The sequence below is a fragment of the Panthera onca genome, chromosome C1 (genome assembly GCF_046562875.1).
Source record: "Panthera onca isolate mPanOnc1 chromosome C1, mPanOnc1 haplotype 2, whole genome shotgun sequence".
In the NCBI taxonomy this organism is placed as follows: domain Eukaryota; kingdom Metazoa; phylum Chordata; class Mammalia; order Carnivora; family Felidae; genus Panthera; species Panthera onca.
Genome location: NC_138346.1, coordinates 12,191,800 through 12,217,454, shown reverse-complemented (window position 1 = coordinate 12,217,454; position 25,655 = coordinate 12,191,800). Strand labels below are relative to the sequence as shown.

Sequence of the window (25,655 nt, the reverse complement as noted above, 5' to 3'; positions counted from 1 at the left end):
AATTTCAGAGGGTGAGAAAAAAATCAATGTCTGTGTTTTTAAAGAAAAAAAAAAAAAAAGACTGTAGGGAATAAGACTATGAAACATAAATGACCTGGATTTTATTTGTCTTTTGTGTCCTAGCATTTGACCCAAACATCTGTGCCTTTCTGGCTCCCCTGTCACTCCCCCCTCTGAGTACCTGCCCCACAGCACACCTGCTCTCCTGGTGGGTAGGAAGCACTGTTGTCTGGGTCAAGGGTAGCCACCCCAGGAGAGAGTAGCCTTAAGGCTGATTACACTTTGCTTGTAGTAAATGATCAAAAAAACAAAACAAAACAAACAAACATACAAACCCCAAAACCAAAAAAAAACCTGGTTGAGTGTTAAAAGACTCTGTAAATACGATCTGCGAGCCCCTTTCGGCCAGTTGCTAAGTAGCTGCTTTGTTCCTGCAAAGGTGATAAGCACCAATTTACCACAAAGTGGCCTTTTTAAGCCCAGAAACAGTTTCCTGCAGTCCAGCAAAGAAAGCCCTGTCCCCAGAGGACAAATTCAGATGGGGCTGAGCCCTGTGGCTGCCTCCTGTGACCCACGCTGTTGTGCCCAGCCCAGGCAGCACTGTGTGGCCAGTTCCAGAGTCCCACCGGGTGTCTAGGAACTGATGATGACCAGGCTCAAATTAACTGTATTAACTCGTTTCCTTGAGCCCCGTCAATCAACTACGGCAAAGTAAAAGTGAAGATTTTATAAATATCTACAGTGAGGCAAGATTACAAAACAGGGTTTTTAAAAGATGACCAGTAGGAGGATTCAAACAACACAGTTTCAAACGCCCAAATATCTAGACCCTTCAAGGAAGAAAGCTGAAACAGGCTGTGACAATCACAGTAGCTCCAAGGTGGTACAAAAATCTATAATGCTCTGTGGCTGCACAAATAAATACTGACATAGAGCAGATTAAAATGGGAAGAACGTGGGGGCCCCTGGGTGGCTCAGGTGGTTAAGCGCAGACTTCAGCTCAGGGTCATGATCTCACGGGTCATGGGTTCAAGCCCCGCGTGGGGCTCTGTGCTGACAGTTCAGAACCTGGAGCCTGCTTCGGATTCTCTCTCTCTCTCTCTCTCTCTCTCTCTCTCTCTCTCTCTCTCTCTCTGACCCTCCTTGGCTTGCACTCTCTCTCAAAAAAAGTAAACACAAAAAAAGAATAAACCTTAATGTCTGCAAATTTTTAAAAATCATTAGGAAGTCAGTGATCACAGAGGCGCCCGGGTGGCTCAGTCGTTGAGCGTCCGACTTCAGCTCAGGTCAGGATCTCACACTTCGTGAGTTCGAGCCCCGGGTCCCACGTTGGGCTCTGTGCTGACAGCTCAGAGTCTGGAGCCTGCTTCGGATTCTGTGTCTCCCTCTCTCTCTCTACCCCTCCTGCTCATGCTCTCTTCTCTCTCTCAAAAATAAATAAACATTAAAAAACATTTTAAAAAATATTCTAAGGGATCCTACAAAAAAAAAAAAAGTCAGTGATCACAGGTAGAACACAGAATGGGACAGAAGAGTCAAAATGTATTACAAACACATGAAACTACCTCACTAAAGGGGGCCAAGGAAGAAGATACTGACTAAAGTAACTTTGGAAAGGAGGGGAATCTGTAAGACTCAAGGCAAAAGAAACTATACATAAGCACCACGCTCTGGTTGATCAAGTTGTTTCCTATAGGACACAAGTTAACAATTCTGAACCTGGCATGCATATGCATGAGGTAGATTCCAACAAGGAAGTGAATGGAGGGAGGATGGTGAGTGCAAAGTTTCCCACTGTTGGGAGCGGGAGGTGACAGATAAGGGGGAAAGCTAGAAGAATCCATATGGAAATCCATTAGAGTTAAGAGACATCAGTATGAACTCATGTGTAGTTTGGTATAGATCCAGATGGTTACATATAGAAATATTTGTAGGTATGTCTGTATCTATAGGGTGTAGTATACACACACGTGTTTCCTCGCTCTGGCAACTGGGAGGGCAGAAAATAAATGACACCCGTAGCAACAAACACAGCTAGTGCCAATATGTTGGTCCCTAATACAATTCACCAAGGAAAGGATCCAGGGCTTCTTGGAGAAATGGAAGATTCTAGGGTTAGGGCAGAAAATAAATCAGATGATCCTGGGGCATCTTGTAGTGTCACAAAGTAAGGGAACACTTAAAAAAAAATACTGAGTTAAAAATGAACGATGAAACAAGTTTACTTGAAAAACGGAATTATATAAATATTCAGCAGCTCTCCCAACTGGTTTTCAAACACCTTTAAATCTCCTGGCCACATAAAAGAACCCTAAATTGGGGGTGCCTGGCTGGCGTAGTGGGTGGAGTGCATGACTCTTGATCTCGGGGTTGTGAGTTCAGGCCTCATGTTGGGTGTAGAGATTACTTAAAAGTAAACTCTTTAAAGAGCCCCAAATTGTAATTGCACTGGGTGCACTGTTGTTACTGGTAGAAAAGTAAATTATAAAATATAAAATATTTCTTAGAAAATACATAACATAAAATATAATAAAAAACAAAATATAAAAAGTTTCTTTCAGAAGAATGTGACTCTATAAATAAATTTCAGCTAATGAATATATATCATATTTGAAACCCAGAAAGTCATATCCAGTTTAATGAGCATTGTCTAATCATTTATGAAACATTTTATGTTTACGGCTATTTTCTTTGAAGAGTTGGTTTAAAATCATTTCCGGCCTTATTTCCTCTTTTAGCAAACTGACTAGTACCAGCACCAAGGTTATTGTGATTTCCTGTATCATTTTCTGCACATTTAAACTTAGCCATTAAAGGGGCACCTGGGTAGCTCAGGGGTTTAAGTGACTGACTTTGGCTCAGGTCACGATCTCGAGGTTCGTGAGTTCCAGCCCCACATCTGAGCTCTGCTCGCGGTCTCTTCCCCTCCCCTGCATGCATGCTCTCTCTCAAAAATAAATAAACATTAAAATAAATAAATGTAGTCATTATGTTTTATTTTTTAATTTGTTTTTACAACCTTACTGTCCTTTACAGTAGATTATATATATATATATATATATATATATATATATATATATATATAAACCCTCTGATAAAAATAAAATTTACATACCCAATTAAAAAAAAAAGACAGGGGTTATCACTTCTCACCACTACTAAAATCAGAATGAGGGAAATGCTCTCCCTTGAGAATAAGGGACTTAAGTCAGCTATAAAGAAATCTCACCATAAAAGCTTTAAACCACTAGAAAATGTTCCCTGAAACTGTGGGATTTCCTCTTGTGATCTGTGGTTCTAACAGGAATATGCTTGAAGATCCTTACTAGCAAAACACACAATAATATAAAAATAAAATCTTTCTATATAGGAGTAGTTTCAAGATTTTGGTCTTTCCTCCCAAACATTCTATACAAGTAATAAGCATAGAGAAAGTATACTAAATACTTTTCCAACAGAATTTCCAGACAAAATTTCAGAAAAGGATTGGTATTACACATCACCAGTGTTGCGTACTGGTGTTCAAAAGAAAAGTTTTGACACCCAGGGAAAATTACTGACATCAACATCGCAACATGAGCTATGGTTCGGTCATGACACCAACACACATCTGTGGCCCAACACACAATGGTGGCCATACCTATGGCCAGTTTCCATCTTTGCCATGACCCCCCAGAGATATCAATACCCCTCACCCTTTTTCCCTCATTGTCATCTGCTCCAGATCTTGACTTTACGTGTAAGACCATCTCTTCCAAGCAGAGACACATCAGCTTCAACTCTTACTTCCTTCTCTCTCATACACAGCCCTATTACAGCAGAAAAATCGGACTTTGCTGCATTTGTGAGTCACAAGGTAAACTCAGTCATGACTGATAAGCCACAAAGAGTCCAAATGACGTATTTACTCCCAGGCAAAAGGACTGTGATGAGTTTTAAGGTAAAAGTGTGTGTACAAATCAATGTTGTCAACCTCTCAAGTCCATAAAGGGGGGGCCAGAAGCCCTTGTCACATCTCTCAGTGGGTCTCCTTTGTCCTCTGGGAAAGCGGATCCTTGACAGCTTACTCCCTCAACCTGTCCTTGAGAAAAGAAGCTCTACAAGGGCCCGAATTGCTGTCTGTTCTTCACAGCTGTGAGTCCAGAACTTAGGACTATGCCTGGCACTCAGCAGAAACCCACTAACTCCTTGTTGTATTAACTAGAACATTCTCTCATGTCTGGTCTACAAACATTTGAGCCTTTGGCAATTCCTCACCACTGTCTTCATGACCAGTTATGCTTTCTTCAAATATCCAGGTTTGCTAATTACAACAGCTTGATTATGGAACGAATGGAAACATTTAAGACGAGTACCCGCCAAGTAAGTGTGAGGCCGTGGCAATGGAGTTGAGAAACACTCTCTGTCCTCCTGAACAGAATATGATTCTGGTCTACAGATAAATAAAGTGCTGGCATACTTCCCATACTGTGGTTTAAAAACATATGGCCCCACATTCATTTATTCAGTATCGACAACAAACAGTATCTACCAAATGCCAAACTCACTGCATGAAGCATTCGAACCCAGTCAACCACGCTGGTCGAGCCAGAAATAGCCTAGCCCAATACCAGATGCATATACCTGCTGGGAAACACTGCAAGGTTTTATTTAGAAAGTAGCATAAATGTCAAATGACTGGCCAAGAAAATGGAAATACTCTGCAAAATAAAACAGAAGGCATTTATATTACAGATTCGGGGTTTCAGAACAAAGGGTGACAACTGGTTTTGCTAGGTGTAAAGTTGCTTAGATTCTAAGTTTTAGCTTCATACTTGAAATAGCAAAAGCAATGTTGAAGAAGAATTGCTCTAATAGCTGATACACTAGTTTACAATACACGTTCTAGAACTGCGGCCATCAAACCAGCCCAGCCTCAATGGAGTGTGGAAACAGAACCCGGGGGCGGGAGGGAGCAGTTTCCTACCTTGGCAATTAGGTTCAACTTCCCAGACCCAGGATAACATTGTAGCAGAGTAGCTAACACGTGCCACACTGGCAGAACCGACTCATTTAAATTTAATTCCTTTCCCCAGATCGTCCCAGTATTTTAGTAGAAGGGCTAATTAGCAAAGATATACTCAGGAAGAAGAAAAGGAATAAGCACAGAGAACAAACTAGCCTCTTTGTAAAGGCAGAGGTAATGGTGATACAATAATTATTTTTCAAATAATTTTCTCGTTGCTTTTGATACTTTTAAACCTCATCAGTGAGAATGCTAAGTAAACTCTGACCTAGATTAGTAAACTACAATTAACATCAGAAGAACTCTCTCAGCAGACTAAAAGTTGGTTAAACTCCCGTTGGAAGCGGAGAAACAAATCTTGTCAAAACAAAGCAAAGTTTCCATCAATCTTTAAAAAAAGGGTTTGGGGGAAACAGAGGAAGCACCCCAGCATTTCAGACATATGAATGATGAGGCTGCAATTAATTTCACCCGAGCTTTTCATATCCGGTCATATCAGATTGCAAGAGCTCCTGTAATTTGGTTTGATTATTTTTAACACAATGGTAAATCTGAATTTGATTTTTAAGATATCTGGGGAATGAAATGGTTGGAGGCACTCAAAATATACGCACAGCATTGTTTTTGTTTGAGACTTTTTCTAAAGTTATCCCCTGCCTTGATTCAATAACTGCTCCCTGAACTGTTGACGAACAAGTTTTTAACCTGGCCAAGCGTCTTGTGGGCCCTTCCCTCTTCAGATACTGGAGTCTACGCTCAAAGAGCTCACAATTGTTAGTAGGTAAGAGTGCCCGAGTGCCTGGACACCAGGGTTTTCCCACCATCACAGGAAGAGGGAAAATTTCTGAAAGAAAGGAGAGAGGGAGGGTGCCAGGTACACTTGAACCAGGCAAATAAAACACTCTACATGTTTTCTGTGATCATTTAAATGTACTGATTTTACAATGCAACCTCAATCTGACTTACCTACAGTGAAAATCTATTCTCAATTCCACAGAGCTAAGAACTCTTTACCTTCCGAAATACCACTGCCACTATTTTTTTTTAAAGTAACATTCCCCAATCCCCAATCCCCACTCCCCCACCCCCCTCCCCAAAAAGGAAGGCCTCAAGTTTCCTAATCTAGTGAGTCACTATAAATCATCTCAACTGGGGTAAAGAGGGAGCAGAGGAATGGGGCTGTATTCTTACAGAAGAGACACATTAATTTAAAACCCACCTAAAAGTAGCCATTGAATTAGATCAAATTGGGTGGCACGGGCTTTTGTTGTATACTTGATCATGCAAAGACGCTTTCCAAGAACCCATCTAATACAGCGTGGTGGGAAGCAGGCTTTGAAGACACAATAACATTCTTCCAGCTTTCAGGCTAGAGCCTAAAAGCAGGAGTCATTCCTTTTTCCGTCTTGAGACACATTCCTCACACAGTTCAAAGGCCCGAGAATCAACAAGCCCATACACTGTCTGAAGGTTGTCCCTTGTAGGAACTTGTGACGGACCAAAGGCTCAGGCTGCAAAATATTTTTGAAGACCTAGTTTTAGGAATGTAACCCTTTTTATTGGAGTGTAGTTTCCACTCCCCAGCCCTCCTCGCCTACACACACACACACACACACACACACACACACACACACACGAAAAGCTTAGCAAAAGGGAAAGTTTTCATTATAATCCCAATGACTTCCAGGGTACACTACCAGTGAAAGTAAAATATTTTCAGAAGTAAAGTCATTACCCATTCTTTAGGGAAACAAATGTAATATTTATATACCTTAATCTAACCAGAGGGAAGGAGATCAGCTTTGAAAGGAAGGTATTGTTAACGGCGGTTCAAAGAGTGTGCTGGAATTGGGAAGGGGGCAGAGGGCAAGCCAAGGAGGAGCTGGGGGGTGGGTGCAAGCTGTCAAGATCAGGATATAAATACACCACTCAACTAGCCCCTCAAAACACTTTAGGGATCTCCCTTCCCTCCTCGCGATGTGACATATGTTACCCAGTGTCCCAGTTTTGTTTTGTTCTCTGACCTCAGGAACGTTTAAGGCATTCGAGGCTCTGGTGTAAGAAAAATGGAAATACTGCCTGGTAAGAGATCTGGGACAGGGTTGGCCTTCGGATACTGCCAACCATCAAGCATTTGCTTCCCAAGAGCCAGCAACTCTGCGTTACCAAAGTCTACGTTTGTGCTCAGGTGGGAAAATTCCTTTCAAACCGTCGAAAAGTCCTGGACTCCATTTCACCCGTTACTCTCCACCACTCCCCACTCAAAGTCTAGTTCTCTGCACAAGCTCTGCTCTGGTCCAGCTTGCCACATGCGTGGGGAGAGGGTGGTGTTGGTGAAGGGGCAGAGGGATGATGCCTGATGCCCTGTGGCTCTGGGCCCCTCTCTACTACCCCATTTCATCGCCAAGACTGTGTGAACTGCCTGAGGACTGTTAGAAACTGTAGTCCACAACAGCCTCTGATACTAGAAACCTCAGGAGTCATTTGTCATGTTTTTCTTAGAGGTGAACTTCTTCCAGCTTTCACTCATTCCATAAGAGGTCTATCTCAAGGGGGAAATCAAACTCTTAAAAAAAAGATCCGAATCTGCACCTGGCCCCATGAACACGTGATATAAAAATATTTGCTCTCCTTTCACAAACCTCAATGATAGAACCATATTATGTACTATTTTCTCAAATCATTTCCTGTCCCCACATTTAAAGTGGTTTCCCATTATTCCACTTCGTAACACCGTGTCCTTCTTCCTCATCGTACCACATTGTGCAGCAATGAAATTCACTGTTTACTTCTTTGTTCTCTGCCTCCTACAAGCACCAGGAAGGCAGGGGCACACCTATTTCCGTCCCCAGTGCCGGGTTCACAGTACGAACTCAATAAAAGTTTGTGGAGACCTTCTAAGCTTTTGTGTTTTTCACAAAAGAAAAATTAGAAGGAACAAAGTGATAACACTTCATACAAAGGGAATCAGGGCTGTTTCACCCAAAGCTAGGCATGCTCATTATACACATTTAAGAATAACTTTATTCTAAATGTTCAACATGCAACTGATAAATGGTCAATGATGGTATGAACAACTGCACGTATACATACGCTCATACATTGTAGAAGTCAGAAACAATGGCTTATCCCATCAAGAAGTAGTGTCTATTCTCCTATCCCTTGAAACTGGGCACGGCTTTGTGACTTGCTCCGGCCAATGGGAGAGCAGCAAAAGTGGTGTAAGCAGAGCACTGAAAAGTACTTGTGCACTCCTGCCCCCTCTGGCTGCGGCTGGTTGCTCACCCAAGGACTGCGCGAACTTTGGGTTAGCTTGCTCTGGTTCAACCAACAGCAGGCACCAACGGTCAGCATCATCCACCAGACAAGTAAGGGAAACCACTGTAAACCAACCAGCCCTCGGCCAACCGTCCACCAACTGCAACCACAGGAGTTTACCCAGGTGAGACAGGAACTGCCCGGCTGAACGCAGCCCAGCTCCCCAGCCCTCAGGACTGGGATCTAACAAATGACCGATATCTTAAGGCAACAGGTCTTGGGGTGGTTTCTTACAGCCCAAATGATACGTACACCTAATGCAGGCAAATGATGCATACACCTAAGAAATTAGCTTGCTTCCTATATTAAATTCTTTAACAGCTGTTTTAAAAGTTCCTGCATGCTGGGGGTGCCTGGGTGGCTCAGTCGGTTAAGCGTCCAACTTCAGCTCAGGTCACGATCTCGCGGTCCGTGAGTTCGAGCCCCGCGTCGGGCTCTGGGCTGATGGCTCAGAGCCTGGATCCTGTTTCGGATTTTGTGTCTCCCTCTCTCTGCCCCTCCCCCGTTCATGCTCTGTCTCTCTCTGTCTCAAAAATAAATAAACGTTAAAAAAAAAAATTAAAAAAAAAAAAAGTTCCTGCATGCTGTATTTCATCCCTCACTCCAGAGGATCTGGAAGAAAACCCGGTATTATTGCCTTTAGCATATTCTTATTAACAAGTCACCAAAAATGATAAAAATATTGGTAATTATGACTTAAATGTTATCTGTTCTCATGTTCTCAAAGTTTCTATTTTGTAATGAGAACTGCCCCATCCTATTCATACCGTACCTGGACCACAATCAGGAAGGACATCAGCCATAAATGTGTCTAACCATTAGGCTGCCTCACTGGTACAAAGTAGAGATCATCTCTGTCATACACACAGTGATATACATTTCCTCAGGAGACGGAACAGATTCCACTCACTTTCTCCAAAGTTACTAGGAGAGGAAATCACGAAAGCAATTTATTGTATTATTTACATGCGATTATGATGTCTAAAGTAACCTGCTCCCAGAATTTGAAATGGTTTCCCCAATCTTTCAGACCATTCCAATAGAAAGTATTAATTCTTTTGAACTCTCACCAATAGGAGACCTGGGTGACCAGAAAGCCTTCAAAAGGATCGTTAACCTTTATAGTTAATCCTACCACACTATATTAAGAACTAGTTGTTCATTCCATTGGAGGGGGCGGGGAAATGCTGGCCAGCTCCCATGGAAGTGCCCCGAGGAGAAAACAGAATAATAAAGTCTTGCACTTTGAAGACTCAGGCCCTTTTCCCTTCATAATCAATTTGCACAAACGCTTCAAAATTAGAAAAGCAGATCATTTCCTAACTAATGCGTTCCCTCCATCACTGGGTTACACTAGATTACGCTTTTTATATTGCGTCCCGAAGAGTCACAAGAGGCAAGGAAAGGAAAGAGTACTTTTCTTTTTTCCTCTTAACAAAAAAGGCAGTGAGTCTCTTGTAAGAGGCATGCTCTCTGCTGTGTTCCTTCGGTGCCAACACGGGGAATCTGAGCATGTTCTTCCATGGAAGACTTGGAGTAGTTGGGCATTTAACCAACCCCCTATTACTAAGCTTCAAAATTTATGAGCAGTTCATCTCTGGAAACATAAACAAAATCCAGCATTGATGGTGGCCTAGGGGAAGGCGACCTGGGAAGCAAGAGCGGGAGGGAAGCTTAGTTTTCACTTTATACCTTAAAAAAAAAAAAAAAGATGTTTTCAACTGCTTGAAACTTAGAGCACACGCACGAATTACCCACACCGACACTTTTTTTTTTTTTTTTAAATAACGTGACTAGATCCGGCAAGCTATCCTAAGACTTGGTGGTCTTAAAAAAGAAATGCTTTTTTGTTCCCGTAAGAAACGACTCTAACCTTAAAAACAAATACGACTGCCCATCATCAAAGCAGAGAGAGTGCAAGGGAACACACAGAAGAAACAGCAATGACAAAACCTCAAAGGAGATTATACTTCCAGCCAGAAGCAGGCACAGGAACCAGAGGTCAGAGGGTTAAAGCCTGTCACTACTAAAAATAAAAACCACCCACCCGAAGGGGGGGGAAAAAAAAGTCCTTGAATGATAGAACTTCGAAGACGGAAAGAAAAGACTTTCACAATTTCTTTTGCAGCTTCCACCTTCACCCCAGGCTTCGTAACGTGGCCCAACCTCCAGCAAGTCCTCATGAACTCCGGTCCCTGTAACACCTGGACCCCCTCTCCTGGCCTCTTCGCCTGCACAAAAGAGCCAAAGAGATCTTTCTCTTGCTTCTTGCTAATATTACGTTTGCCGGCTGAATATCCAAAAATGGGCCACTCTTCCAAATAGTTTCAACAGCCTTATAAGCTATTTAATTATGCTGGTGTTACTGCCAGCCAGGAAGGCAGGGTTAGAAGGGCTGAGAAAAGCATAATCCTTTGAGGTAGATGGGCACATTCACCCCGTAAGGCTATGAAAAAATGCTGACTTTCATGGATTTCATGTTCAGAATCTTGTTTTTTGGTTTGTTTCTTTTCCCCCAGATAAGCTGTGCCGTAAGAAGTTTGGTAATTACTTGAACTGCCTTCACCACCTTTCCCCCCCTCCACTTTCATGGGTCCACCCCCATCGGCTTACAAGAAAATATGTGCTATTGGAACACCGTCGGTGCTCAGTGGTGTATGTTGAGGAAAAGAGGGAGAGGGGCCAGCAAGAAAACATGGTCTGGGGGCTGTTAGGCCGAGGGCAGATCATGCATGTTGAGTTTGGGAGGTAGGCGGCCTCTGGTCTTGTACCAGAGAAGCTAAAGTTCTTCTGATTATCTCCACAATCCCTAAAATTCAAGAGTAAGTATGATTATTTTCTGGAATCCTAATGAGCCCTTCAGATAATTTGAAAAGGGAGCAGGGAAATGATCATGAGAGAATAAAAGACGAATAATAGTTGAGGACAGAGTAACTAATGAATATTTTGCAGACCTTTAACTGTCATATTTTTATAAATGTCTTTTCTCAAATTTTTCCCCACCTCGCATGGATTGTAACTTTCCTAAAAAGAAGCATCATGACTTTTTGTGCAAAATATAATTTGTTTGCCACACTATCCACATTCACAGAAAAAAAAGGGGGGGGATGTCTCTTTAATCATTTCAACAAACATAACACAACTATCAATTTCTCAAGATTAAGTGATACTGTTCATTCAGCAGCATGACCTAAATATGTCAGGGCAGATCAGAGAACTCACATCCAAGTATTTTTTGGTCAATAGAAAACAAGGGAGAAAAGTTTATGAACTTGGGTTTACCGGCATCTTCTTTACAGCCCAACCAATTAGCATCCAATGTATGTGGGTTTGGCTCAAACAGAACCAGGAGTAGATGGCAGAAGGTACGACACAGAGTGGGGAACAAACAAACGAGCAAACAAGGAATAGCAAAAGGAAAACAATGAATGCTCACTCAGTAAAACATTACTCAATAAAACATTCAGGGTGGGGGTAATAAAACCACAAAATTTCCTCTCCGCTTGAAGACAGATGCAATGATCCAATTAAAATTATAGCCTGACCCACATATTCAATTCCACTGCCATCATTAATGAAAATACAGAAAGAGGGTTGAAAAAGAAAAGCAGCCTTTTCAACATCAACACATCATTTTTAAAAGCTCTATTATTCAAAGATCACTGGCTCATTGAGGAAGCACAAATACCGTTTATCCAACCAACTCTATTTTAACAAACAGATTATAGCAGAGCCTGAAGCAAGAATATTATTAAAATGGGAAATGTTCCTTTCCCCATAGATGACAGTACCTTATACCCATCTAATCTATCTTTTCCTTTTTTCTGTGAATCAAGAACAGGCAAGATACTCCCATCTCCACCTTGCAAGACAAGAATGGAAGTAAGTAGATGATATTTCCTAGCTATCATTCAAAAAAGCTTTATGATAACTTTTTGGGGAGCAACTATTTCATTAGTTGGCAATTAGCATACTAATAGTATATCCCATACCAATACTAGAATGTAATTCTGTTAAATTAAAATTCAACGTGATTACAACTTCTAAACATGTTTCAAGAACATTTTAAGAAGAGCTTTTAGACTCTGACGCGTAGCTACGGTCTCATAAGGAAATAATAAATCAAGTATATAATTGTAGATGTGGCAAAGAGGGTTGCAGAATCTTTAGTGGGAAACTGACTTCAAACTGAATTCACAAGACACTATTTTCCTTGAATACAATTTCCAGTAACTTTGTAACATGAGGAAATGATTGAGAGAATAGCTTTCTTTAAAGCAAAACCTTGTAATTGTGAGGTGTCCCATTATCCTAAAGTTACCAACCCACCAAAATAAAAAAAAAAACCCATTAATATACTATACAGCTAAGAAATATACATGATAGGTAGCAGAAGGATTGGAAAAGAGAACACACAAAAAAGCTAGATGAAACTCAGGCTGCCAGCAAGAGAAATACAGGGCCTTTTCACACACCTAACAGGGCTGAAACAAAAAATTGTAAAAGATTTCCTATAGTCCTCACTTGCCCTCTCAGGTTTCCTCTCTGATACCTCACTGAAGGATTCTGACGGTACAAATGAGAAACACTATCCATAAGCATACCACCCACATAAGAAGGGGTGATTTCCAAGAGAAGAAACAGAATCATGTCATAGGCATCGATTGGTTAAAGCTTGACCTGTACTGTGGGGTGGGATGCTTCCAACAGTTGACCTTAGGAGGCAAGAAACTAGCAGCCGACTTGCATTCCCACACGCATTTGAGTTTTCAACAAGGAAAGAGGAGGAGGAGCCCAGTTCAGTCTAGAAAAGTTTCGAAAAATTGAGACTGGTGCAGTCTGGAGGTCTTGTCTTAAGGTCTGTTAAAATCTGCTCCCCTCCAAACCAGAAAGGTTAAAATAGGTCCTGAATCAAAACTATTAAGAGTGATCCAAAAGCCAGAACAGGACGAAACAGAATATTCTCATGCACTTCATTATGACCCCATCAACAGCTTCTTCGGAAAGAATCCTCATTACAACTGACCCATTAAAGAATATCAGTTATTGTCTCCAAAATACTCCTATGTTTAGTGCTGCAAAGGAGGTCAGAATAATTTAGAACAAAACTCTCGAGTTACCGATGAGGAAATAGGTTCCGAGAAATTAAGTGACTTGCCCAAGGTCGCTTAGCTAGTGAAGGGCACAGGCTGTGTTACAACCCAAGATCTCTGGCTTCCAGGAACTGTTTTTTCCATTCCATCATTAAAGATAGCATAAAGCTATTTTCCAGAAATTTTGATAACCTCCCCACCACTCCGGGGGTGGGAGGGGGGAAGCAAGGGTCAGGGAAGACATGAACTTTTGAATTGCAAGTCCTTTGTTGTAGGCAATATTGGAGATAGTCTTCATTTGGGGGGGGGGGGGGGGGCAATCAGAGAAACGACTACAATATATAGAATTTTTTATGGATTTTTTTTTAACCTAAAATGCTACTTCAAGGAGAGCAGAGATTAATAAGATTGTTAGATGTTCCAAGTTTTCTGGAACAGAGAAACTCTCCCACAGCTCAGAACAGCATGAGGCATGGCATTTACATCAGGGCGGTGCTTCTTCCTTACATTTACACCTACGGAAAAAGCGGCTGCCTTTGGGGCTTATGCTGCAGCGATGCATGAGGGATGCTGGCTGGTGAGAGGGGAAGGGGAGGATTTCTTTTATTTTCCTTTATTTTAGAAAGGACAGATCTGAACACATTTTCCATCCCCTCAAGTAATACATCTCATATGCTGTTGGTTATGTGAGGGCCACAACACAAACCTAGCAAGCTTTAGGAAAGGTAGCCAGTCTCCCCTGATGATCTTTCACTGGAGCTGTCACTGGTCAAAAAAACAAATCTGGTTTTGAGAGCTTAAGCAGCGTTTTCCCCAACCTCAGTACCAAACCCTACCCAGGCCTTTGCAATCAATCTCTAGATTCTCATGATTTGCAAGCTATATCCGGCGTTTTCATTTCACCGGGAGCTCCCCTGGGCCTAGAAGGGTCAGTTTTTGTTGATCTTATCTGGCTCCATGCTTTTCGAACTGCAGCCGCTCGATATATAGTGTTGACCCTAATGCAATTTCCAGCCAAATGAGTTTTTCCTGAATGATTCCCCAAACAGTGCCAGCCACAGCACTTGTACTTCCTCCTCCGTTTTTTTTCCCCCCTCCTCCCTCCCATTAGTAAGGGACGTAAATGTAAGAATCTTGAGCCAACCCAATCAATCCTACAACCACGTGCTCCTGGATTTCCAGACAGGAAGATGAAGGAACGTGGCGTCGTAGTAAACCGTAGTAAAGAGAGGAGGGAAACAAAATGGGGCATGTCACATGGTCATGGCCTGGATTTTTCTCAATTAAAAAAAAGAGGAAGTGTGTGTTTCCGGCCTCTGTCAGTGGGCTGGTTGGACTTTCTCATTCTTGGGATTATGGGCTGGAGGCACGAATAAGGCTGAGAGCATAACATCCTCCGGGCGTGGGGGGGGGGGGGGGGGGGAGGGAGGCGGGGGGAGAGACGCGCATCTGGCTCAGCTCCGCGGGCTCCAGAGGGAAGAGGTGGAGGGACAGAGGTAGACGACTGGCGCCCCCGATGCCCAGCCCGCCGGCTACCGCGGAGACCCCGACGGAGGCCCGAGCCCACCGCCCCCGCCCGACCCCCGCTCGAGGCCCCACCCCGCGCCCTCCGCAGTCCTGCCAATGCTCGCGCTGATTGGCTCTGGCGGGAGCCAATCCGCGCCCGTCCTCCCCGCCCACCCAGAGCCAGTCCTGCACCGAGGGGCCGGGGCTCAGCAGGCTCTCCCGACCACCACGCCGCCGGCGGGGCGGGGACGGGGCCAGGCAGCCCGGCGCCCCCAGGCGACCGGAGGTGGGCGGGGTGGGAGGTTTGTGAGGGCGGCCTCAGCCCCGCTGCAGATTCCCCAACCCCCGGCTCAAGGGGCTCGGAGGAGGGAGGGGAGCCAAGTGCCAAATAAATAGGGAGGAATGCAGGAAGCGGAGGTGACCCGGGAAACGGGAAAGTGCCAGAGCTGAGACGGTATGCGCCAGACAAAAAGGCCACACAGGGAGGGGAAGGGAAGGAGGGAGGAGGAGGGAGGTAGTCGTGGAGGTAGGAATCCTTGAAATCCCAAGGAAATGCAGTGAAAGAAAAGAAATGCTCCCCCCTCCCTTTTTTTTTGAAGGGATCATAACAAAATGACCAAAAAAGAAAAATAAGGGGGGAGGGGGACCTAAAAGGGGTGGCTTGGGTCTGTGCCTTTGCCAAAGCCTGATCTATGTGCCCGAGCTGCAGTTTCAAAACTAAAAAACAAATTGAAAAACTGGGCTGCTGTGTCCTTTCTGCCTTCTTTCTTGGGCTCTCAACCCACTCTCTGCAGAGTAGGCCACAAGGACTGCGAGATTCTGAAATGAGGCGCGCGCGCACACACACACACACACACACACACAGACACACACACAACAAGACAACGCCAGAAACAGGAAACAAGAGATGGGAAACAAAGAACAGGGGAGAAGGGGATGCCGGAAAACAACTAAAAACAGAACTCCAAGGAGACACAGGTTGACAAAACCCGGTAGCTGCCATGAGGTCAATCAGAAGGAAAACCACCAGTTCTGAGCTCCTGAGCTGCCTCACAAATGTTCTCCTTTAATAGAGAAAAATACTGGAGAAGCCGCAATGTTTAATAAAACGGGGAGGAGGGGGTGAGGAGGAAGCGCGCCTCATTACTTCCCAGTTTCGGGTTTTACCTGAGCAACAGCAAGGCAGGCAAAGACAGAAATTGCCGAGGGAGTTAGGAAAAGGATGTTTTTACAAAGCAGCATACTCATTCCTGGGAAAAGTTGTTTGCCAGGGGTGGGTCCGCTTTTGTGTTTCAGAGGAGAATGGACTGTCTTTAAACTCAACAGGGCAGAGGCAGGTGAGCAGAATTCATGATGGGAAGGGGGCCAAGCAGCATTCGGTGCCTCACAGAAAACACCCGCACACACCTCTCATCTCGCCATTTACATCGTACAATATGCACTGTCGAATTTTTCTGCCATGGTGCTGTGAAAGCATGGTGTGCTGCTACTCCCAGATTATTAGGGATATGACTATATGCGTGTTCCAAAATATTATACTCTCCCTAAGAAAGCTCAGAAGATCGTTTGGCTTTGGTTGGTTGGTTTTTAAGGTACCCTCCACGTAAAGGGGATTGCATTTTAAAGCCCCTTGAAAAGATGAAAACTCTATTTGGTCATCAGTTTCTTTTAGAGCAAATATTATTTCTTCTACTCTACATAAAAAGAGACCGGTTTGACCGAAGAAAGCAGGTGAGGAGAATTTCTTCTTTCCTGTCCTCTTTCATCTCCCCTCTGGCCACAATGTTGGTTCTGCTGGGTTTTTTTCTTTTTTCCTTCAAACTCTCATTACTTTATAAATGAAACACTTTGCAGCATAAATGGTTAAAGGATTAGAGGGGTTTTCCCCTAAGCATTTTTTTTATCATTTAAAAATGACCAAAGTTTTTAACTGATGTTGATATATACAATTAAATCTCTCGTCTAGTGACTCATGAAAAGAGAGGTTAAATACTGATCAAATAATGCTTTGTGTAATATAGCCTCTAAAATCTTAGTCGGAATGTTTTTATATCTATGTCTTGTTCTAGAAAACAGAGAAGGATAGGGGTCAAATATTAGAGGCTGTTAGAATCAAGGAGACTGAGGCCACATGATAAGCAAATACCTATGAATAGAAACCCAATGCACAATTTCTTATGAATGGACACACATTACGAAGAATAATGCTTTTAAAAGCTCATTCTGTGAAGCATATATCAAAAAGACTATCACAAGATAATCAGTTCGTCAGAATAAAGTGTTTCCAAATGCTGGAAACTTCTACATTGCCAACTCATCACATTATTTGCAAACTGCACTCCTCTCTTCTTCCCACAATTATGACCACCAGAAAACAGGCTCAACGGAATGAAGGACAGGCTGATTTCCTATTACAAATGTTTTTCATTTTCAGTAGAGCCTTAGCCACAGGAGACGTAACAGGCTAAGTTTCCACATTTACTGAGGTGTCTACTCTTGCCTTTAAAGACCAACCAGAAATGCCCCCCAAATGAAGGGGCTTTAACATTCAATGCAAAATCAAACCAGACCCCCGCGCTCCCCTAGCTCAATACTCTTTCTCTTCCACACACAAAAAAATGTTAAGTAATTTTACAGAAGATGTGCGGTAGTCCTCAAACGATCTGGGTGATGTCTCCCTGAGGCCTTTGCAAGAACAGACAACGGTAAGGCAGACACGCTGGGGTGGATTTCCATAACTCTTAACTAATAATGGGTCTCAGACACCAGCAGACTTCACTGCATACCCTGTATAAAAACAGCCATGCCTGTGAGGTGGTGGGTCGGTGTGTGAATAATATTTCACAAATGCTGGTTCGGGAACAAAAAGAGAATGTCACCCATAATTACTTTCTACAGAGAGTCACAAACAGGCAAGTATGTCTCTCTAAATATGTAAGCCTGAATAAGCTCTTCCTCCTGAATCGTTTTAGGGCAGCAGGAATAAAAATTGATGTTTCCACTGCTATTTATGTTGCCTTGGTATTGTGAAATCACAGAACTAAAGGACACAGAGCAACTTGATAAGATCACCCTGAAGAGCTGCAAGAAACTATCTCAAGTGGAGGGTTTGGTTTAGACCCTGTATTAACCAGTATTTTTGTCGTCTGTTCCTTCTAGGGACTGACCTAAATATACAGTCAAAAGAAAACTTCAATAAAGAGAACAAGGTTCTTATATAGGGACTTCACAAGCCTCAGCACTGGTGTAGGGTATATATTTTTGAAAATCATACGGTTAAGTATTTCACTTGGGAACCTCAAATGAAAAAGGCCTCCTGGGCCGCTGCTCCAACAGGTTTATTTGACCACCAGCCAAGTGTCATGGGGGGGGGGGGGGGGGGGAGGGGGGCAGAGCACACCTTGTGTGCCCTAACCTCTCCCATCCTGGGAATGCACCCCCTAAGGAAGCAGTGGGAAGGAGAGGAAAGGGGGCCTAAGCAAAGAGGAAGAGAATTCCAGCACAGGGTTCAAAGCAGTTTTGTCTTCTGACTTTGTCACCATGAAACGCACCTGCTGTGATGTCCAGTCGAGCTACTGGAGGTCCTCTGGCTGCTTCTGGAAACTGATGCTGGCATAGGCGCTTAAATCCTCGCTGGAGCGGCGGGTGGAGCTGCCCTCGCTGCTGCCCAGAGGCTGATGAGGGGGCAGGGGCGGGGGCGGCTGTGGTTGAGGGGGGCGCTCCTGAGGGCGCTGTTTGAAGTCCTTGACCAAATCCAGGTCTATGTAGTTAAGACCGTTCTCCAAACCCCCGGCGGCCCCGCACACTTGGGCCGGCTCCTTGGGGGCTCCCCCGAGCTCCCCAGGCCTCAGCCACACGTTCTCGAAGGAAGCAGAACTGTGGCGTTTCACCTCCTCGGCGCTGCCGTTGCCACCACCGCTGCCCCCTCCTGCAGCGCCCCCTCCGAAGGGCACCGTGTTGCCCGCCCGGGTGGCACTGGGTGTCGAGGAGAAGGTCTCAGAGCTGTGCCGCCTCCGGCACCCTTGCGGGTCCGCACGGATCACTTTGGCACTCTGGTTCCGGTTGGGGCTGAGGTTCACCCTGGTGAAGGCGCTCATGCCTCCGGGTCCCTGCGGGCCCCCCAGCAGGGAAGAGCGGGCCACCAGCTCCCCTGCTTTTTGAGGCGCAGTGGGGGAAGCCGAGGCCGCCGAGGATGAGGAGGGAGCGGCGGCCGTGGCCCCCGGAAGGCTCGCCTCCTCCACAACGAGGCCTGTCCGCATGTCAGCATAGCTGATGGGGGCAACTGGTGAGGTGTCCACATAGCTCTGACCGGGACAGCCCATCTGCATGGTCATGTAGTGACCGCGGCTGCTGGGCACGGCCCGGGTGGGCCTGCACACGCTGGCCGCCCCAGGAGGTGTGGGGCCCACTCTGCCTGGCTGGACCCCGGCACCCTCCTGCCAGGTGGCCCTCCTGCCCGGCCCCAGGTCCATGTTCATGTACTCTTCAGTGCCAGTCTCTTCCTCTCTGGGGGCTGGCTGGAGCTGGGATGGGCACCTGACAGAAGGCGAGCCGCGGGAAGCCACGGGACCAGATAAGTAGCCCGGCTGATCCCCCCCAAACTCAATATTCACATATTCCCCTGGGCTCTTGGGCTCCGGAGGGTGCAGCAGCGGGGGCTGTGGCTGCTGCTCTCGGACCCGAGGTAAGGTGCTGGCCTTGGGATCCCCCAGGGACAGCCTCGTGGGCCGAGCCAGGCGGCTGTTGGTCTGGGCAGCCGTGTCCACCTTTCGAGGCAGATGGGGCTGCAGGACCTGATGGTGGATGTGCGGGAGGCCAGAATCGGGCCTGACCCCACAGTACCCGCCGCCCAGGCTGTCGCTGCTGGTAGAGGAGGAGGAGTCTTCTGCGGTGGCGGCATAGAGAAGGCGACCAGAGCTGGAGGAAAGGCGGAGGTGCTGGTGCCGGGCACTCTCCTCCAGCTCCCCGGGGCGCTGGGTGTGCTTAAAGGACCTTGGCAACGAGTAGTAGGAGAGGACTGGCTTGTGCTGGGGGTCCTCCGGGCCGTAGTAGCAGTCGGAGGGGCTGCTGGTATTGGAGTCCCCCACCGGCGACATGTTTATGTAGTCACCGGTACAAGACAAGAGCTTGCCGCCACCACTCTCTACGGGGAGTTTGGGATGTGGCAGAGCGTGAGGGTGGTGGCCCCCGACCCCGTTGGTCCACAGCTTCCCGTAGCTGCTCCCAGAGGGGGCGGCGCCGCTGCCGCTGCTGCTGGGCCCACCTCCGATGTCAGGAGAGCAGCTGCCGCTAGGGGACATCATCATGTAGCCATTGGGGTCCACCCTCTGGGGATGGCGCCTGATGGGGTTGATGATCTGCTGTGGCGCAGACACGCTCTTGGGGCTCATGGGCATGTAGTCCCCGCTGCCCTTGCGGCTGCTGGGCACTGGGGCCACTCCTGGGGACATGGGCATGTAGCCATCATCAGTGTGGAGAGAGGAGGTGTCTGGGCGGTGGTGGCCCCGGTGCACCTCCAGACCCTCCTCGGGGTAGGAGTGGGTGGGCACGAAGGCGGAGTGCCGGTAGCCGGGCAGGCGGCCTCCGCTGCCACCTCCTGGCGGGTAGGCAGGCATCATCTCCGTGTACTCCTCAATGGAAGCCACCGAGGACTGCGATGGGGTCTTCTGGTGGGAAATGGTAGGGGACGTGCCGGCCGAGTGAGTCCGCTTTCGGAACCGATTATCCAGATCGGCTGCACTAGCTCCTTCATCCCCGGCCAGGGCTGGGCTGGTGCCCAGGCCGGCCCCGGCGACGTAGCGGTGACCATTGCCACCCCGAGGCAAAATGTAGTGACCATTGGGGGCGGTGAGGGTGGAGGAGCCTTTGCCTCCCATGCAGATATAGTTGCTCAGCTCCTCCTCCCCGCGGGCCGGTGGGGTGTGGCCCAGGGAATCCGGGGTGACACTGCGGAAGGAACTTCGGAAATCGCAAGGACTGGAGCCGTACTCATCCGAGGAGATGAAACCGCCATCGCTGGGGGAACCGGACACAGAAGCACTAGAGCGCCGGGGGAAGAGGCAGTCCGAGGTGGAGCCGTGGCCACTGGTGCTGCTGGACGACAGACTGACCGGGCTGGTGGCAGAAGGCGAGCAGCGGGACGAAGGCATGGGGATGGAGCGGCTGTGGTTGAGAGGCGGGTGCAGCCGGGAGCTGCCGCGATGCCGGTGCGCGTGCGTCCTGTTGGTGCTCGGACTCACGGGGCTGCCGTCCACCGAGGCCGGGCGGGACATGGTGCCCTCGCCGTCGCTGGACGCGCGCACGCGGAAGGAGCCCTGCTTCCCGCCCACCATGCTGGCCGGAGAGGTGGCGGTGATGCTCTCGGTGCGAGAGCGGCGGGTCAGCCCCACCTGGCTGGGTGGCGGGTTGTTGAGGTGGTGCCTGCGCAGGGGGACGCTGATGGGGTTGGAGCAGTTGGAGGAGGACTGGCTCTTACTTCGAGGACGGAACTCGTCGCTCATGGCCCGCATGGCCTCCAGGATTGTCTCGTGCATGTTCTGGGCCACCACAGAGTCATCCACCTGCATCCAGAACTCCCCAGGTCCCGTCACTGCGGAACGGCCCACTTCGATGAAGAAGAAGTTCTCGGAGTGGCCGCAGCGTCTGATGTTCATCAGCTGCAGCACCACGGCCGCCGCCTCCGAGTTCAGCTTCACGAAGCTGATGGTCTTGCTGGTCAGGCAGAGGCGGTAGATGCCAATCAGGTTCTTTGTCTGACCCAGGCCCTTGGGTTTCAGGATCACCTGCCAGACCTCCTTGAACGCAGGTCCTGGGGGCACATCCCCGTAGCTCAAGTCCTCCCCAGCCTCGCCGAGGCCCGAGCTGCCACTGCAGCTGCCCCCGCCGCCTCCTGCCCCGGGGGCCGCGGCCCCGTCGTGGTGGCTCTTGGCCCGGTTGTGCAGCTGCAGGAGGGCCTGGTACCAGCTGTCCTGCTCCGCCTCGCTGTCCGCCGCGATGGCAAAGTGCTCGTCCCGGGTGTAGAGGGCCACCAGGTGCTTGTTCTTGGAGTCCGCCCGCTTGTTGATGTTGAAGCAGCTCTCCAGGGGGATCGAGCGTTTGGGGGCGCTCGACTTGTGCCGCCACTTCTTCTCGTTCTCGTAGTACTCGAGGCGCGCCGGGCCCCCCGCCTCGCTGGCCGCCCGCAGCACGAAGAAGCGCTTGTGCATGCTCTTTGGTTTGCGCAGGTAGCCCACCTTGCGCACGTCCGAGAAGCCTTCGGTCTCCGGAGGGCTCGCCATGCTGCCGCCGCCACCGCCGCCGCCACCGCCGCCGCCGCCGCCGCCGCCGCCGAGGAGAGGGAGGCGCCGAAAAACAACCGGGTGGGGGGCGGAGGCTCCTCGCCGCGGCCCCGCACATGCAAACAGGGCTGGAGGCGGCAGAACCCCCGACTCCAAACACCACGCCGCCGCCCGCGCCGGGGAGGGGCAGCCGAAGGGGGACGCAGCGGCTGCGCCAAGGAGGTGGCCCCGGCCGGAGTTTACGGGCGTTTCATGCCCTGGGGGGGAGGCAGTGCGTCCGGCGCTAGTGCAGCCCGGATCCTCCGAGAGCCAAGTCTCCTCGCAGCCGCCGCGGCCGGGAAGGAGCGAAGATGCATCTCTCGCCGCCCGGGCTGGAGTCTGGCGCAGGCGGGCGGCGGCGGCGGCCAGGGGTCCCCGCGTTGCCCCTCCAGGCGCGCGCGCCTTCCCTCCTGAGTTCCCCTCTGGAAGTAGCGATTCCCGAGGCAAATTAAATATCCTTGGGCAGGGGGAGGCGAGCTGCCAAGTCCCAACGTTGCACGGGGTTCTCCCTCCTCCTCCTCCTCCTTCGCCTCCTCCTCCGCCTCCTCCCACCCCCCAACCGCCTCGCCGCCACCAGCCGCCCAAATACCAGCTCAATCGCAGAGACCGCGGCGCTGCGGCTGTTGCTGCTGCTGCTGCTGCCGCCCGCGGACGGGTCCGCTGCAGCCCCCATTCGGGCCCATCTCGGCGGACGGAGAAAGTGCCTTTTCCACGCGAAACGCTACTAGGCGGCCGAGGGAGCTGGGGACGCGCCGGAGGGACAGGCTCATCCCTGCCCCTCGCTCCAGTCGGCAGGGGAGGAGGGGAGGGGACGAGGGCGGGAGGCAAAGGGGGAGGTTTGGGAAGGAGTCGGGGAAGACGCCTCTTCCCCGGGAGGCGCTGCCTCTGCAGTTACTTCTCCCCTCCTCCCTCCTCCTCCTCGGAGAGTTGCCGAGAGCCCCAACCAAAACAAGCGGCGGCGTCTGGCTCTGCGCGCCGGCCCCCGCCGACCGCGCCGCCGTCTCACTCGGAGGAGAAAAACACGTGACGGAGCCTCCGCGCTCCGCAGCCCGGCCGCCGCCGCCGCCGCCGCCGCCGCCGGGAGGCTCCCGCCCGGGTCTCTACATTCCCGGCCGAGCCCGCCCCGCGCCCGCCCCTCTCCGCCCCCCGGCAGTGCCGCAGCGGCGCCCGCGCTGGGCCCCGGCGCAGCGCTCGGGCAGCGCCCCTGCGCGGCCGCCCGCCCCGGCGCAGAGCCGTCCTCCCCGCGTGCCACCCAGGGCGCCCCCGGCCCGCAGGAATCCCCGCCGAGGGTGCGGGCGGGTGTGTTTGGGTGGCTACCCGAAAGCACGAGGGGAGTCTGGGAAAACGGCGGCGGGGGGGGCGAGCTCGGGAAGACGCAGGAGTGAGGGTGGGGGGCGGCGGGGGGGGGGGGGGGGACTGCGGCTACGGGGCCCCGAGTGGGAGGACCCAGGGAGGAGGGGGCGCCGGAGCTGGGCTAGATTCTTACCTAACAGGTAAGATCGACCCCTCGAGAGGGTGGCTTCTGGTCAAGCCTCTTTCCTCCAGAAAATAGAGAAGCCAGACTTCAGTTTCACAGTGATAGGCCACGGTGAGGAAATCTGTATTTTTATAAGGTCTTCTAAGGGACTTCTGGGCCAGCCTTCCACCTTGGAATCCCCGAAACCACTGCAGGGAGAGGTACCTCGAAGGGACAGAGGGACGCCCAAGGGCATTTACTGGGGGATTCTGGTCACTCCAAATGAGAAGAGGGATCCGGGTAGAGTGTTCGAAACCCAGCGCTGTGGGGTTACTGCCGAGGAACTGGGGGGAGAAAAATGTAAATATCACGGCTTCCCCCTACCTCCTTCCTAGCGAGGGGGCGGGGATTCACGGGGGTGAAGACTGGGCGAGAAAACGAAGATGTCCTTTATCATATTCCGAAATGTGTCTGTGTTTTAAAAAAGGATGTTAGGGACCTACAGAGGGGTTCATAAGGCCCAAACCCTACTGTGTAAATATTGGCTTAAGTGTTTGTTTCACGCACCCATTGAACCACCACACCCATTGAACCACCCCATAAAATTTTTACCCTTGACCACAAGGATAATCGGGAGAAAACAAGGATCCTGCCAGCTCAACGCTACGGGGAAAATGGGTACTTCGTGAGTAGAACAGGTCAGCATCCTGGATCTGCTTGCATAGTCTTACAGTTATCTTGGGGTCTCCGTCTCACCACATGCCAACGCTCCCCAAAGTTGTTTTTGTGAGCTGACCTATGAACAAGCAGTTTGTCCCTTGCTCGCCCGCCTGGCACTAAGAACCCTACAAAGATGACGTCTGTCATTCAGGGTAACGCTGTCTTAATTATCCACCCCATTCCTGGCCAGTGTGGGGTTTCCGCCCCCTCTCGACGCCGGAGACCCTCCTCTGCCTCCAGCTCGCAGACACTGCGGGATGCTCGCGGGGAAACGCAGCAGTGGAAGCGCTGGGCATGCTCAATGGCCCGGCCGGCTGGGCCGCGGCGGAGCGCGCCTGGGCCTAGAGCTGGGGTGAGGGGCGGGGGCTGTTTCCAGGGGAAGCCTGCTGATTGGTAGGGCTGCCTGTCTTTCAAGCCTTGCATAGCAGGAGGGGAGGTGGGGACAGAGGGTGAGGGTACCAAGGTAGGTTGCAAAGCGTAGTAAGAGAGAGAGAAAGAGAGAGAGAGAGAGAACCATAGGCGCCATTCAGTGGCGTAAGGTATGTAAGTTGGGAGACCCGGCATCTGCGGAACCCTGGAGCTTCTCATTTCTCCTCGTACCTTCACGTTCCCTGCCATCATGCAGGCTCATCTAAACCTGGTTAATCTGTAATTTGTGTACACACTGTTGAATTGAAAGCCCGCCCTTCTCTCCCTCTGACAGCTTGGTGATGAGGGCACACGTGCCCACTACAGCAAAGCTATAAATAGCAGATATTTGGTAATGAGGCTGCAGCGACAGGGACCGGGATTCTGGGGGCACAGCTTGCTTCGTGGGGAGCAGAGAAGGGGGCTGCGGAGCAGGGAAGCCTGAAGTTCATAGCAAAGTGTAATTGTGTGGGCTTTTACCCTTGGCAAGAAAAAAGTGAGACGAAAGGGTTATTCGTTAGTAACATAATCTAAGGCCAAAGGGCTTTTTGCAAGTTTGATGGTTAGCGCGGGGTGGGACTGGAGGGTATTTATCATTTTGTAGGAAAATAATCCAAATCCATAGAATTTTACTTTTCAAATGATCCTCTTCCTTTCCCCACCTCCCTCCCCCCCCCCAAAGCTAAATAAAGGAAATATGCCTTTGTGGAAAACAAAATACTCTTTCCTAAAAGGAGGAGAAAGCCAGAAGATCAATTTAATTGCAAACAAATATTCTACCCTAACCTTCACAGAAAGGTTTGGATTTTAATCATATGAAACAAATTATTACA

At 49.0% G+C, this 25,655-nt stretch overlaps 1 protein-coding gene across 1 annotated transcript in view; it reads right to left on the bottom strand.

Annotated features, from left to right (window-relative positions):
* The window catches only part of IRS1 (insulin receptor substrate 1), a 62,682-nt gene extending 40,483 nt beyond the window's left edge, over positions 1–22,199 (bottom strand). Inside the window, exon 1 of the mRNA XM_060623941.3 lies at positions 18,474–22,199. Within this exon, the coding sequence (XP_060479924.1) occupies positions 18,495–22,199 (3,705 nt within the window). The 3' untranslated portion in view covers positions 18,474–18,494. The remainder of the gene's footprint in view (positions 1–18,473) is intronic.
* Between the last annotated feature and the right edge of the window lie 3,456 nt (positions 22,200–25,655).